This window comes from Nycticebus coucang, chromosome 4, assembly GCF_027406575.1.
Source record: "Nycticebus coucang isolate mNycCou1 chromosome 4, mNycCou1.pri, whole genome shotgun sequence".
Classification (NCBI taxonomy): domain Eukaryota; kingdom Metazoa; phylum Chordata; class Mammalia; order Primates; family Lorisidae; genus Nycticebus; species Nycticebus coucang.
In genome coordinates, this window is record NC_069783.1 from 73,699,949 (window position 1) to 73,715,394 (window position 15,446).

Below are 15,446 nucleotides of genomic sequence, written 5' to 3' on the forward strand. Positions count from 1 at the left end.
TAATATAACCTATTAATTTTATTTAAAGGCACAGTTTTTACCTTAAAGGATTAATAAAGCCCTCAGAGATCTATCTTTCTAGATAATATTAGGCAAGGTCTAATTTTATTTTATTTTTTCTGTGTTACTAGTGCCTTATTAATATTGTATCTTTTCTTGCTGACCTGGGACACTTTTTCTGAAACATTCTAAGTTTGACAGGGTCTGTGTCTGAGTGTTCCTTTGTTTTAGGAAGATGAGGGCTTGGCAGAGTGAAAGAATCACCCCACCACCGAAATAAGGAAGAAGGGCTTTTTATTTCAGCCAGTGGAGCCTCAGTGGTCTTGCATCCAGAATAGCCAAGCTACCCAGTCTGTTCTGTCCTTGTCCTTTTACAGGACTCACATGTAGACAAACAAAGGAATTATCATATTGCCCCTCACTGGAGATTGTAAAACACGTACCAAAGTGCATGTGCAGGAAGGCAGTGTGGGATTTACAGAAGCAGAAGCAAACACTAGTTTCTGAAAAGTTACCAGGCTTTTTGCCAGTCTTGTGGCCCCTGTCTATATGCCGGCCTCTGTGGCCGCCTGGTTCTTCCTCACATCTGTTCCCTTGATCTGTTTTATTTGTTCTTGGGCCAATAACATACTGTTTCTATTAATAGGGCTTGGTAGAGCACTTTAATAATCTAGCAGGGCTAGTCTTACTTCTTCCTCAAAGTTGACTGTGCAATTCATGGCCCTTTATTCCTCCATGTAAATTTTAGAATAAGATTATCTAAGAGTAAGATTATTAGAAAAAAATCCAGCCTATATGTCGATTGGAAAGTTTTTCTGCCAAAGATTTGCTCTACTCAATGTTATAATTTTTTGATGTATTTCCATAGGTGGCTCCAACTCACTCATTTTAACTTTGATTGAATAAATGTATGAATTAAAAAAAATTTGAGGCCAGGTGTGGTGGCTCACCCCTGTAATCCTAGCACTCTGGGAGGCCAAGGCGGGAGTACTGCTTGAGCTCAGGTGTTCAAGACCAGCCTGAGCAAAAGCGAGACCCCGTCTCTACTAGAAATAGAACAATTAGCCAGGCATTGGCGTGGGTGCCTGAAGTCCCAGCAACTTGGGAGGCTGAGGCACGAGGATTGCCTGAGTCCAAGAAGTTGCTATGAGCTGTGATACCAGAGCATTCTATCCAGGGGTGACAGAGTTTGACTCTATCTCCAAAAAAAAAAAAAAATTTTTTTTATTGCACTGTTAATAAATTTACTGATTTGGATGATAGAACTGACCATTAAAATACTCACAAGGGCATAGAATATCTCTCTGTATATTCATAACACACTTTCTGCCTGTGATCAGTTTCTCTGTGGAGAAACAGTTTTCTTTGTGGAGGTTTTGTGAATTAAGTTAATGTCTGCAAAGTTTGTAGTTGCTGTGCTTAGTCCTTGATTTTATTATAGTTTCTGGTTGGTTATTATAGTGTACAGCATGATTTTTCAACCTCAGCATCATTGACATTTTGGGCTGGATAATTCTTTATTGTGGGGGGTGCCATCCTGCACATTGAAGGGTATGTGGCAGCATCCTTGGCTTATATCTATCTGATGACAATAGCCCTCCAACCCCAGCTGTGATAAAATAAATACCTTCAGATGCTAAAGTCCCCACAGGGTTGATGGACAAAATACAGCACACTCAGTATTTTATCCCAGATATTGCATGGGACAAATTTATACTAAGTAATTTTTCTGATTCTCACATTTTACCAGGCATCCTATATTTTTATTGACTAAATTTGTCAATTGTACCTGAAGAGCAAAATCATTTCTAGTTGAAAATCACTGGTGTAGAGAAATGTTAGAAATTTTTGTAAATTGATCTTATTTCTGATAACCTTGCCACATTTTATTACATGTTATTAGTTGCAATAGGTTCATTGTTCTGTTGGGATTTTTTTTTCCTATGTAGATGAGCATATTGTCTACAAATAATTATCTCTTCCTTTCCTTTCAAATTACTAAACCTTTTTTTTCCTTTTCTTTTGAGACAGAGCTTCAAGCTGTCGCCCTGGGTAGAGTGCTGTGGCATCACACCTCACAGCAACCCAACTCTTGGACTCAAGAGAGTCTCCTGCCTCAGCCTCCCAAGTAGCTGGGACTACAGGTGCCTGCCACAACACGTGGCTATTTTTGGGTTGCAGCCGTCATTGTTGTTTGGTGGGCCAGGCTGGACCCGGGCTGGATTCAAACCCACCAGCTCAGGTGTCTGTGGCTGGCGCCTTAGCTGCTTGAGCCATAGGCGCCGAGCCTCAAGTTACTAAACCTTTGAAAAAAATATTTTCCTACATCATTAGTTTAGATTTCCAGCATTAAGTTCTACAGTAGCAGTAATAGTGCATTTTTGTCTTCTTTCTGGTCTTTTTTTTTAAATTTTATTTATTTATTTTTTTTAAAGACAGTCTCATTTTGTTGCCCTCGGTAGAATGCTGTGGCGTCACAACTCACAGCAACCTCCAACTCCTGGGCTTAGGTGATTTTCTTGCCTCAGCCTCCCCAGTAGCTGGGACCACAGGCACCCACCACAACACCTGGCTATTTTTTGTTGCAGTTTGACTGGGGCGGGGTTTGAACCCACCACCCTCAGTATATGGGGCCTGCACCCTGCTCACTGAGCCACAGGTACCGCCCTTCTTTCTGGTCTTAAAGGGAATGTGCCTAAATATTGTTGATGGAAAAACCCAAATTGTGCCAAAATATCGAAGAGGTCTATTTTGAGTTGAATTATGTGTCTGACTATGGCCTGGGAAGCATAGTCTCAACAGGTCTTGAAAACATGCACCTGAGGCGTTTGGTTTTATATATTCATGGAGATAGAAATTACAGATAAAACCATAAATCAATACATGGAAGGGATATATTGCTTAGGTCCAAAAAGGTAGGCGATCTTGAAGTAGGGGCTTACAGTCATAGATGGGCTATAGGAATTTTTTAGTTGGCAATTGGCTGAAAGACTTAAGTTTTGTCTAATGACCTGGAGTCCTTAGAAAGGAATACTTGAGTTAAAATAAGGGGGTCTGCAATCTCACGTGTTGCTATTCAGAGTCAGGCTGGAAAGTAAGATACATTATATTAAGTTAATAAAAGGCTTGTTAGGTCAGGTGCAGTGGCTCATGTCTGTAATCCTAGCACTTCGGGAGGCTGAGGTGGGTGGAGTGGATGAGCTTATGAGTTTGAGACCAGCCTTAGCCAAAGGGAGACCTCTGTCTCTAAAAATAGCCAGGTGTTGTGGTGGGCACCTGTTGTCCCAGCTACTTGGGAGGCTGAGGCAAGAGAATCGCTGGAGCCCAAGAATTAGAGGTCTCTGTGAGCTATACTTCAGGGCACTCTACCCTGGGTGAGAAAGTGAGACTCTCTCTCAAAATATGTAAATAAATAAAAGACTCATTGTAATAAGATTTTATGATTTGTAGGGCATGACTCATCAGGCCTCTTAGAAAGGAATTTGGGAATGTGAAAACAATGGTCAGAGTTCAGCCCTGAATTTTCTCCATAAGAAAAATGTTTACTATAGATTTTTTTGGTTCCAATTCAAAGAATTTCTTTATTATTCTTAGTGTCTTGGACTAAGACAGGCTGCTTGCTCTAACACAATATCTTAAACTGGTGACCTTTAAATAGCATAAATTTTTCACAGTTCTGTAATCTGGAAAATCCAAGATCAAGGTGTAGGAAGATTTGGTATAGGGTGAGGGCCAACTTCCTGGTTCATAGAAGGCATCTTCTCTCTTTATCTTCACATGTGGAAGAAGAAACTATATTGTTTTCAGCTCCTATGGGGCACTAACTAATCCTACTCATAAGGGCTTTACCTCACAACCTAATGATCTTCCAAAGTTTCTTCCTCCTAACATCATCACATTGGGAATTAGATTTCAATATATAAATTTGGTGGGGGGACACAATCATTCAGTTCACAGCACTTAGTTTGCTAAGATTTTTAATTGTAAAATCCTAATAGTTCTTCAACTTTGTTAATGGTATCTTGCAACTCTTGAACTAAAACTTTTTTTCTTGTATACTCTTTACTGTCATGAATATCCCTGACACATTCTCCTATAAATCTTCCTTATACTGCTGGTGTAAACCATATCTGATTTTTAGTATATTGTTATCAAGTTCAGCTGACATTTTATATAGTATTTTTGCAGTCTCTTTCATAAGTGAAATGAACCTGTCATTTTTTTCTTTATATCAACTCAATCCAATTTTTTCTCAATCCAATTTGAATCAAACTATTATTAGCTTCATAAAAAATGCTGGAAAGTTTTCTCTTTTTATGGGAATAATTTGTGATGAGATAAAAGATTATCTGTCCACTAACAGTTGGGCAGAACACATCTATAAAACTCTCTGGGCCTGGAGCTTTTGATTACCCTTTCAATTTCTTTCTTTTTTTTTTTTTTTCCCAATTTTCTCTGACATATATTTCAGACTAGAAAGAAAACTTACATTTCATGATTAAATCTTTGAAGATCCTGATGCACAGGGACCTATGAATCTCATGACAACTGCTCTCTGGAATCTAGCCCACTTTTAACATGTATGGAAGCCCTGTTCCCTTTGAGCCATGTGGAACAGTGGCATTCTCCCACTCACTGTAAAATTCGAAGTGCAACACAAATGGTCCTTTTAATAGGTACTTCAATTATCAATAGGTATCATTCTCACTTTTGCCTCTAAGTGTTGGTTCTATTTTTACTATGCACACTTTGAGGGTAATCAGCAGGAACCATGCCCTCATATCCTTAGTAAAACTGTTAAGTGGACTCCCAATATGCAGGTAAGGCAGAGATGCCACCAAAGAACCTATACTCAGACCACAAGGAAATAGCATTTAATGAACCTCCCCTCCATTTGGCTTCAAGCCACCAGGACACAAGCCCCTCCAACACCCTTAATCTTCTCTTCAGCTCTTCTGCTGAAGAATTTGGCCTTCACAATGACTGGCTGCTTTGGGAGTTTTCCCTTCCCCAGAACTTTGTAGTAGCCCGATCGTACTACATCAATGATGGGAGCAACTCCTGCCTTGTTTTTGGCAGCATTTACCCGTGTTCGTTCACTGACCAATGTCCACAGTTTATCAAGGTTGACAGTTGGGCAGTAGCTCTGGTTCCTCTTTAAGTGGTAATGCCTCATACCAACTTTCCCAAAGTAAACTGGGTGATATTTGTTGAAGTTAATCCTGTGATGATGCATGCCACCAGCATTACCTCGGCCTCCTGGGTGCTTCCTGTGTTTGTCGATATGGCCATGGCCGTGGCTCACGTGGCCCCGAAGCTTCCGGGTCTTCCTCAATCTGGATGGCATGTCGGCGGCCGAGACCTACCCTTTCAATCTCTTTGATGCTTATTGGTTTATTCAAATATTCTATGTCTTGGCATTTCATATTTCCCCAGAAATTTACCAACAATGTCTAGACGTTCACATTGGTTAGCATAAAGTTGTCCATAATACTTTAAAAACTTTACTTTTAGAAAACCTTAGATACATCCATACATGAGTAGGTTAATAATAAGCTCCTGCTGCTTCAACAGCTGTCAATTCATGACAAATCTTGTTTCATTTATAGCCCCACCAAAATCTCTTCATAATACCTTGAAGCAAATCTCAGCTATAGCACCATGACATCTGCAAATGCACCAAATGGAAATCTTCCAAAGATAAGGACTATCTTTTTCAACCTATCTGCAATGCCATTACTACCTCCCATGTGTCTTCAACACCAAAAAACTTTCAATTAGTGTTTAAGCTTCCAATTGTCTCACAAATGTCTTTTCTTTTTTTTCTTTTTTGGTAAAGTTTGTTATTTTAATCAGAATCCAAATAAAGTCTACACATTGCACTCATGTCTTTTAATCACTCATGACCTCTCTTCCCCTGTAGCTTTCTGTTTTGCTTCCTTCTAGAGAAATTGGTTCATTTGCCTAGCAGGGGTCCTCAAACTACGGCCACATGAGGCAGTGTGGTTGTATTTGTTCCCATTTTGTTTTTTTACTTCAAAATAAGATATGTGCAGTGTGCATAGGAATTTGTTCATAGTTTGTTTTTTTTTAAACTGTAGTCTGGCCCTCCAACGGTCTAAGGGACAGTGTTTAAAAAGTTCGAGGACCCGTGGGAGAGTCCCATGATTGAATCTCTAGTTTAACATGTTCCCTGTTCCCTGTATTCTGTACACTGGTAATTAAATCTCAACTCTTGACCAGATTTAGGTTTGATATTTTTACCAGGCTACTTCTAAGAGGTTATTGTTTTTTCCTTATTTTCATCTTTGTTGTATCTGTAATTGTTTCTCCCTTTTACATTGCAGATTTTATCTATTTGCAATTTTACTTTCTCACTCCTTTTCTTGATCAGTGTTGCCAGAATTTTATGTGATTAATCTTTTCGAAGCATTAGCTTTTGATCCTGTCAGGTTTTTTTTTTCCCTGCTTTTTTTTTCTCTACTCACTTCATTGGTTTTTGTCCTAATTTATTTTTCTTCTTGTTTCTAGGATTTGCTTGCTGTTGCTCTTATTTCAACTTCTTTTTTTTTTATTCCAACTTCTTGAATTAACCATTTAACCTGTGTTTGAAGTTGCAGATGTCCTTCTGTCTACTGCTTTAAGTCCCATAAATTTTGATACATTCCCATTTCACTGGTATTCTATGTACTTAGTAATTTGCGATGTTTTATTTACCTTTTAAAATTTAATATTCTCTTATTCAGTTTCCAGTAATGTTTTATAAACCATCCCTTTGTCATTTACTTCTGATTTTTTTTTGCATTATGTTCTGAGAACATGATCTGTTTTAAATTGATTGTTTGGAATTTGTTTAGTAGCCCTTTGCAACCTGGTAATGGGCAATGTTGTAATCTTTATATGTGTGCTTGGAAACTGTGTTTTCTCTGGTGTTTGGCATAGAATTAGAGAAAGAAGGAGTGAGAGGAACAAGCTTAGAGGCAGTGTGACAGAGGATATATTCCAGAGCACTAACAGAAGTTATTTCTACGTTTCTTGATGAGGGAATTACAGGTGGCCTTTATTTTCTTCTTCTTGGACAGCAGTAGTTTTTACTTATCCATGTTTCCAAACATTTTGAAAACAAACGTCAGAGATTTCACATGCCACCCACTTCCCTGGTGAGTAAGAGCAATGGTGAAAAAACAGTAACACTCGCATTGCTTGTGGCTTAAATTTCCTCACCTGCCCTTCTGGGCCCGCCTTCCCGCTCTGTGAACTGAGGAGATCAAGCTCCCAATCAAGTCGAACATTTATATTCTGTTACTTACAAGTTCCATCTGCTGCTGGCACAGTTACCTACAGATCCCGGAACCTTGGGATGTGGTCCAAGCCCTCAGGGGCCAGCATAGCAGGAAATTTCACAAATCTGGCCCTGAAAGGAGTGAGTAATCCCACCTGCGGGGGAGGCAGTGAGGCCTTTCTCACTGCATTGTCAGGACAAGATGTGGCCTTTTCCCTTTTTTCATTTAGCAATAAACACATTTCTTTCTCCCATTCAGCAAAACAAGAAACACGCCAAAAGGAGCGTTGAAATAAACAGGAATCAGTATCGCTGGCAGTGCCTGGACCTCAGGCCCACTGAGGGACAAACGAGTGCTGTGTTTTATTAAACGTTTTTCTTCCTAGTAAGCAGTGGAAAATGCCAGAACCACCTGCAGCCACCTGCTGTCCCTGGCACTGGGGAGGGTGTAGTACTCTCATCAGCCTTTGGGCAGACCATGCTTTCCCTTTTCTGACTGCTCAGTCTCAGAGGGAAAGTTCTCACCTTGGGGCTCCAGAATCGCTCCAGGGAAACAGCTCCACCTTTTAAACAGGCAGGATTCTACTTCTGACAGGACCCAGTGACCCTCTTCCTTGGCAACTTTCTACACATTTCTAAGCCCCAGACGTTGCCCTAAGGCCATTTTCCTGTCCTCCATAAAATGAAAGTGTAGGAAAAACAGTTTGTGGATGCGTATTATTCAGTTTATATACATTATGCATGAAGTGAGCATGAAGTTGCTGCACAAAATCTTGGATACAAGAAATGTCACAGTACTGAATCAAATTAAATTCATTTCTGCACCCTCCCTCACTGGGGGATGAGATATACTATGCCAGGTATTTCCCAGGACAGAGCGGGAGTCCTTGGGGGCCATTACAGACAGGAGCTGCCTGAGAAGGGCCTCCAGGCTTCAGCCCATTGTGGCTTCCTGATTTCCAGGCCCAGGTGGCTTCTTGGAGAGCTGGGGTCAGGGGGCCGCCAGCCTGTCTCCGCCTCTGAGCTTGCTCAGGTAGTACCCCGCCTAGCAGCGGACGCTGGGCCAGACCCTGTGGAGAGATGGCGCCCCTGGAGGCGCTCCTGGGCACTGCATCTGGCAAACGTCCAGCCCTTTGTATTATCCCCAACTCCACCTCATGCGCGCCCTCGTGTGGCCACACACAGGAACTGCCTCCTCGTCAGGAAGCATTCTGGAGTTTATGTCCTGATTATCCCGGTTCCTAAAACTCCAGCCTGGGCTTCCCATTCACCTGGAAGATAGGGGGCTGCTCCTGCCTTAGACCCTAGCTAAATCTTTTCCACTGAGATTCCCCTAAACAAGCTGAGTAAAGTCGTGTGTGTTTTCTCTGTTTCTTAAGGTACAGACAGCATTTCAAGGGAGAAGGGCAGGGGAGGAGGAGGAAGGGGATGAGGGAGAGGGGAAGGTACTAAGCAGTCTTGTCCACTCCAGCGGATGAGCATAGGGGAAGCAGGGGCGAGTTTGCTGCAAGCAGAACAGGCAGAGGGCTTTGGTGAGTATGCTCAGGGCACTGCCACACACCCCTGAGTCCTCTGTCACCCCCAATGCCACTGAGTCTCCATCCTGCATGGATTCACCTCAAAAGCTCCAGTCTAGTGCCAGGGAGACCTGTCATAAGGGGATGGCCAGATTTCCCATGGCAAGTGATCCACACTGGGCAGTCTAGAAGAAAACCCACAATTGTTTAGGATTATTGTAAACTAATAATTTAAATTTCTCCACCTGAATGCTATGGTAAGGGCAGAGATCAGGCTGGCTGTGAAGAAAATGTAGACTCTGAAATGCACACCTGGACACCTACAGGCTCTTGATGGGATGTTCCAAGGGCCAAGGGCCTCCCTCAGCTTTGTGTGGCATCTAGATGAACACAGAGACTTTTGGATTCCCTTGTATAATATTTATGGATACCCATGACTGCATATTTCTCCTCCTCACATTGTTTCTTCACCTTTATATCATCATCCCTTCCAGCTCTCTGGAATAAACATTCTTGCTTATGCTTCAATGCTGAATCCTGACTTGACTGCAAATTGGATGAGGCATATCTTATAGAAGACTAAGAAGGGACATTTCCCATTGGTGACATTTCACCAGGTGTAGTAAGATCAGGAGTCAACACTATATTCCCCTACATGAGAGGGGAAAGGAGAGGTCTCTCAGCTCCTCACTGTCCCAAGCTAGGTGTCCAAAGTCCACTACTATAATACTCAAGTCACATGTGACTTCTGCGATTATAAGAGATGCTCAAGATGACTTACATTTATCTTTTGTCCTTGGTATATGTTGAGTATTACAATTTTAATACAGTTTTTTCCTTTCTTAAAATGTGTACACATTTTTTGTCACTCTCTGTATATACAGATGAAATGATGCAACATCTCTGTCTAGGACAGCTTCAAAATCATTCAGGGTGTTGGGGGGAGAGAAACAAGATTGGCCCTGAGTTGGTAATTGTTGACCCTATGTGGTGGGTAGATGGGGATTTGTTACACCAGTCTGTCCTGTCTGTCTGTTATACTTAAGTGGATGTTTGAGATTGTCTGTTACAGATAAAAGAAAAAGAAAGAAAAGAAGGGAGAAGGAAGGCAAGATGGAAGGAAAAAGGAAAGAAAGAAAGTAGGAAGGAAAAGAAGGAGAAAAACATTTTGTTTTGTGTGTGTTCAGTTTGAGATACTGAGTAGATATCCAGACAGAGATGTTGGGTGGATTAGTTGAGTATGGGAGACTGAAAGTTCATGAGAGTATTAAGACAGAGATAAAAATTAAGGAGTTCTAAATTTATAAATGTATTAAAATCATGAAACTGGATGAGATCACCTTAACATGAGTAGGAATAAGAGAAAAGAGATGTTATAGGCAAAATTTGGGGGATTTGCAAAATTGAGAGGTCAAAAAAGGAGGAAGAGAAGAGAGGGGACCTACTCATGGTCATCATTAAGGAAGGGGGCATGTCACCTGGGTCAAATGATCTAGTGAAAGCAGCTGAGAGTTGACCTGGGCATTTGGCAGAGGGGAGGCACCTGGACCAGAGAAGCTGGGAGAGCCAAAGAGTAGAAATCCAAGTGGGGTGGATTCCAGAAAGCAGAGGAAGGAGAAAGGTTGTGAGCACAGTTGGGCTTTAGAGGAGTTTTGAAATAAAGACCAGCAGAGAAATGAGACAGAGGTGAGTGAGATGGGAGGCCAATTGGGTTCTATTTTTTACAATGAAGGAGTTGCAGGATGCTTTATTTAGATGGAAAATGACCCAGGAAAGGGAGGGGCACTTGCTAATTGGATGTCCTGAATCACCCAGTGGGAAGCAGGTTCATGATCAGGTCAGCTCCTGCATTTGGTGTCACAACGCACACATTTTGCTGTCAGAGATCTTCCCAAGGACCTCATAAAAGTGCTGACGTGGCCCTAACACTAATGTGGCCTGCATTCTGGAGTTGTATCCATGGTGAGGAGATGGGGAAGGGCCTTTTAAGAGCCTGCAGTCAGTGCTTGAGTCTGTGCTGAGGCCAGGCTCCACTGGGCGGGACATCTAGATGCTGCTTCTGGGTGCAAGGACCAGCCCAGAGGCGAGGCTGGCATGAAGCTGGGACAAATGGTTGCTTGATCAACCCACCCTCTTCCCCGTGAACATTTCCCTGTGTTAAGTTTCATTTTATTTCCCTGTTAGTAGTAAGAACAAGCCTGGTAGATCTTTGAGTACCAATTACAAAGATCATTGCTGATTGTGGCAGCCTCCCTGGTATCTGCACATGGCTCCCCTAAACACATGTGGATCCTTCAGCACACAGAATGGAGGTCTGGGTGGCTTTCCACACCCGAGTCCCACAGGGAGGAATTTTCCATGCAAAGTGTGGAGCAGTCATTCCAATCTCCCTTCCCCAGGTTTTTAGTTCTGGTTTAGGTAAACGGGCAGCCCTTGTTTCCTCAGGTGATCTGCACCCTGTATCTAGATGCTTTCTGGGATATTGGGAAGTGCCCTGGATGGAGGGTCCAGAGAACTATCGTTTATCTCAAGCTCTGCACTGACCAGCTGTGGGCCTTACTTCCTCAAGTTCAACACATTTTATGTTCTAGGCACTGGAGATGCAGGGGTGACAAAAGAAAATTCCTGCCTGCATAAAATACACATTCTAGTGGGGAGACAGGCATTAAACAAATTAAACCAAATATATAATATGCCAAGCAGTGACAAGGGTAGAAAGTGGAGGAGGTGGGCAGTGTGTGTGCGTGTTAGATTTTACATTAGGGAGTCAGGGAAGGCCTCCATGATGAGGAGGTGCTTAGCAGAGACTCAAGGAGAAAGACCCATGGTTACTTGGGGGAGAGCCTGCAGGCAGAAGAAGGGATGTGGGGAGAGAAACAAGATTGGCCCTGAGCTGGTAATTGTTGAGCCTATGTGCCGGGTGGGCACAACTGGTGCCATACCCAAGGAGTAAGGGAGTGACCCAAGGAGAAGCGGGTAGATTGGGTTCCAGGCGGGCAGGCGTGTACCCTCTCGGGCTGTTGTCAGGGCTCTGACTTTCACACTCAGGCCCATGAGAAACATCTGTTAGGGAGGTTTGAGAAGAGAAGCAACAAATTTCAAAGAGTCTCGTGGGTGGTGTGTGAACACTAGAGTGGGGGTGGGTGGGAAGGGCAGTTAAGAAGCTGTTGCAGTTATCCAGGTGAAAGATGCTGGTGCTTTGAAGGACCTGTTAGGAGGGGTCAGATCCTGGATAATTTTTGAAGGCACACAAGGTTTGCTGGTGGATCTCATGTGCAGAAGAGGGAGTGGAGCATAATGTGTCATTAGAACTATTTGCAGCTATTTTGGGTGTTTTTGGAGCATATAGTAGATTTGCATTTCCCACGCTCTTTTAAGTCAGGTGTGACCATATGACTTGCTGTGGACAATAAAACATGGGCAGAAGCATTTAACTGCAAGCACGAGACCCCACAATGTGCCCCCTCCCCCGGTCTCAACAAATGTGAAAACATGTTAAGATGGAGCCTCTGTCAACTCCAATGTCCAAATGAACCTTGTGAGAAGCCTCCTACCAACTCAGCTTGAACATGAACAAAACCTTAAATGTTCATTGTGTTAAGATCTCCCCCCGGGACCCGCGAGGTCTGCAGAACGCTAGCTTCTTAGTGCGTCGGGTCGGGTCGGTCCACCTTGGGCCTCGACCCTGGCAGAGCAAGCCCGCCATGGAGGGCGATGGCCCCTCCGCCACCGCCCGGTACCAGCCAGCCAGCCCCCCAAGAGATGCTTGCATTTACAGCAGCTGCTACTGTGAAGAAAATATTTGGAAGCTCTGTGAATACATCAAAAACCATGACCAGTATCCTTTAGAGGAGTGTTATACTGTCTTCATATCTAACGAGAGGAAAATGATACCTATCTGGAAACAACAGGCAAGACCTGGAAATGGACCTGTGATCTGGGATTACCATGTTGTTTTGCTTCATGTTTCAAGTGGAGGACAGAGCTTCCTTTATGATCTGGATACCGTTTTGCCATTTCCCTGCCCATTTGATACTTACGTAGAAGATGCCTTTAAGTCTGAGGATGACATTCATCCACAGTTTAGGAGGAAATTTAGAGTTATCCGTGCAGATTTATATTTGAAGAATTTCGCTTCTGACCGATCTCACATGAAAGACTCCAGTGGAACTGGAGAGAGCCTCCCCCACCATATCCCTGTATTGAAACTGGAGATTCCAAAATGAACCTGAATGATTTCATCAGTATGGATCCTGACATTTTGTGTCCCTCTTGATGATCTGAAATACCTAAGAATGTCTGAATTATCGGTGAGAACCATGGCTTTAAAATGTATTTATCACATGCGCCTTCTTGAAGATGATCTGATCATTTGGGTTTAATCACACAATTCTAGATAAAAGATATTTGGCATTAAACTGGCATATAGTAAAAAAAAAAAAAAAGACCCTAAGATCTGGGGTCTCTTTGTTACTGCAGGATCACCTCATTCATGTTGACAAAACAAATAAGGTCTGTTCTCAGCAACCCCAAGACTGAAGCTTTCCTTTCTGGAGATGGAAAATGTATGGAAGCAACAAGTTTAGGGGAAGGGTTGGAATTTGATTTTGGACAAACTAAGTTTAGAGCTGTTAGGCATCTGAGTGCATGTGTTGAGTGAGCAGTTGGATGTACGGGTTTGAAGTTCAGAGGCCAGGTCAACATGGAAATATGCATTTGGGAGTTGTAAGAGTGAGGCCAGCCAGGATCATGCTCAGGAAGCCAGGGTAGGGAGGGAAGTGTATAGGTAGCCTCAGGCCCTTGAGTGAAGAGACTCAGCCTGGTAGAAGGCTGCTGACAGGTCACCTAAGATGAAAGTTCTCAGTTAACCCTGGGACTTGCACTGTGGTGTGGTTAGTGACCTCAAGAGCAATTGTGGAGTTGTAAGAATGAAACCTGTTTCTGAAGGGAGTTCAAGAAAGGACAGGAGAAGAGAAAGTGGATTCTGAGTATAAATGACTCTTTTGAAGAGGATTGATGTAATACAGTGTTTTTCAACCTTTTTAATCTCATGGTACACTTGAACCTATAGTTAGACTTCTGCTGTACACTTCAATGCTGTTGATCAAAAAAGAAAATACTTACTGTGCTTTGAAATTCTTTTAAAAATAATTTAAATAATGATCTTTGAAAGTTTTTTTGGCGCACCTCTGATCCTCTCATGGCACAACAATCGAAAATCACTAATGTAATAGAATGGCAGGGACAGGAGATTTAGGGTCAGGAATTTTTTTTTTTTTTTTTTTTGAGTTAGAGTCTTATTATATTACCCTCGGTAGAGTGGCAGGCCCAGGCTGGGTTTGAACCCTCCAGCTCCCGTGTATGTGGCTGGTGCCCTAGCTGCTGAGCTACAGGTGCTGAGCAGGGAAGATTTTTTAATGTAGGACACATACATGTTTATGGGAATGATACAGCAGAAAGACAAAAAAAAAAAAAAAATTGTTGAAGTATGTGAGAGAGGGTCCAGTGGATGAGCTGATATCCTTGGGTAGGCACCAGGCTGGCATCCAGTGCACAAACTGAGGGGCTGCCCTTACAGAGGGAAGCACTCATCTCTCCCAGCAGGAGGCAAGGCAGATTCCTGAGTAGGGACTCACCTGCCCTGATGTGTTGTGGGGAGCCTGGGGGTTGTTCTAGATGATGGATAAGGCTTTTCTCAAGTGTAAACATGTATTATCTCAAACACAAACTTTTCATTATCACCTTGTCTTCAGCAGATCCAATCATTAGGTACTGTTGACCTCACCTGTTGGTGGGTCCTGTCTGTAGAGCCCACCTTGGACTGTGGGCACTCCCACAGCCCAGTCCTGCCCTTGAGCGTGCTGGGCAGTGGCCATGTGGAATTTGAACCCAGCTGGACTCCATGGGACACTTGGTAATTTGGTGGCCCATTCGAGGAGTGACTTAAGCTATGTTTTCCATGGTAAAATCAGGGTAGTAGTAGTACTACCCCACAGGCCCATTTAAAGAAATAAAATAAGTAACAGGTGTTAAACGTTCACACTTCTCTGGCACACTGAGCTCCAGCCGTGGTCATTTTCACTCTTCTCACTTCTGTGTTTCAGGGTGAGCTTTCTAGAAGCTCAGATCTCTGTTTTAGAGCCTCTGACCCTCCTCGCTGCCCTCACTGTCGTCGGATTCGAACTACTTTACTTCCTGTCAAAAGGTCTTGGCGACCTGGCTCCTTGCCTGCGGCGTCCCAGCACTGCTCTTCCGGGTTCCCTGTGCTACAGCGCGCAACAAGCCGTTCTCCAGCCCATGTCCTGTCTTTCCATTTCAGTTTTACAGACAATATGCGCCTCCCTCAGCCCCCGGCCTGGGGAACCCTGCTCACTCTTTCAGGTTTAAAGTAAGTAGTGTTTCCTGCTGTACTTCCCTGACTTCCTATGGGATCCATGGTCTCCAGGCTGGCGCCTCCTCAACCGGCCTCTTTTGAGTCTGTCTGTGCTCCCGCCGGGTGGTCTTTGGGAGCAGGAGCTCGGTTTAATTCCTTTTTTCATTTTTGGTGCCTTGAACAGTACTGGCACCGAGGAACGCCATAAGGAATGACTGCGGTAGTTAGTCCTTCCTCTGTATCCCTCTCCTTCCCAGCCCTTGCATTGCACTTG

General features: G+C 43.2%; 1 protein-coding gene and 1 pseudogene across 1 annotated transcript; one reads left to right on the top strand and one right to left on the bottom strand.

Moving 5' to 3' along the window:
* Positions 1-4,851: 4,851 nt before the first annotated feature.
* Positions 4,852-5,348, bottom strand: LOC128583732 (60S ribosomal protein L27a-like). Its single transcript, XM_053588236.1, has one exon. It carries the CDS (start codon positions 5,345-5,347, stop codon positions 4,901-4,903), a length of 447 nt encoding a protein of 148 aa, XP_053444211.1. The 5' UTR covers position 5,348; the 3' UTR covers positions 4,852-4,900.
* Positions 5,349-12,454: 7,106 nt separating this feature from the next.
* LOC128583733 (protein N-terminal glutamine amidohydrolase-like) lies at positions 12,455-13,090 on the top strand (annotated as a pseudogene).
* The last annotated feature ends 2,356 nt before the right edge of the window (positions 13,091-15,446 follow it).

Bases quoted from the DNA above. Each gene is read 5' to 3' on its own strand.
- LOC128583732 (XM_053588236.1), bottom strand. From the start codon at position 5,347: ATGCCATCCAGATTGAGGAAGACCCGGAAGCTTCGGGGCCACGTGAGC.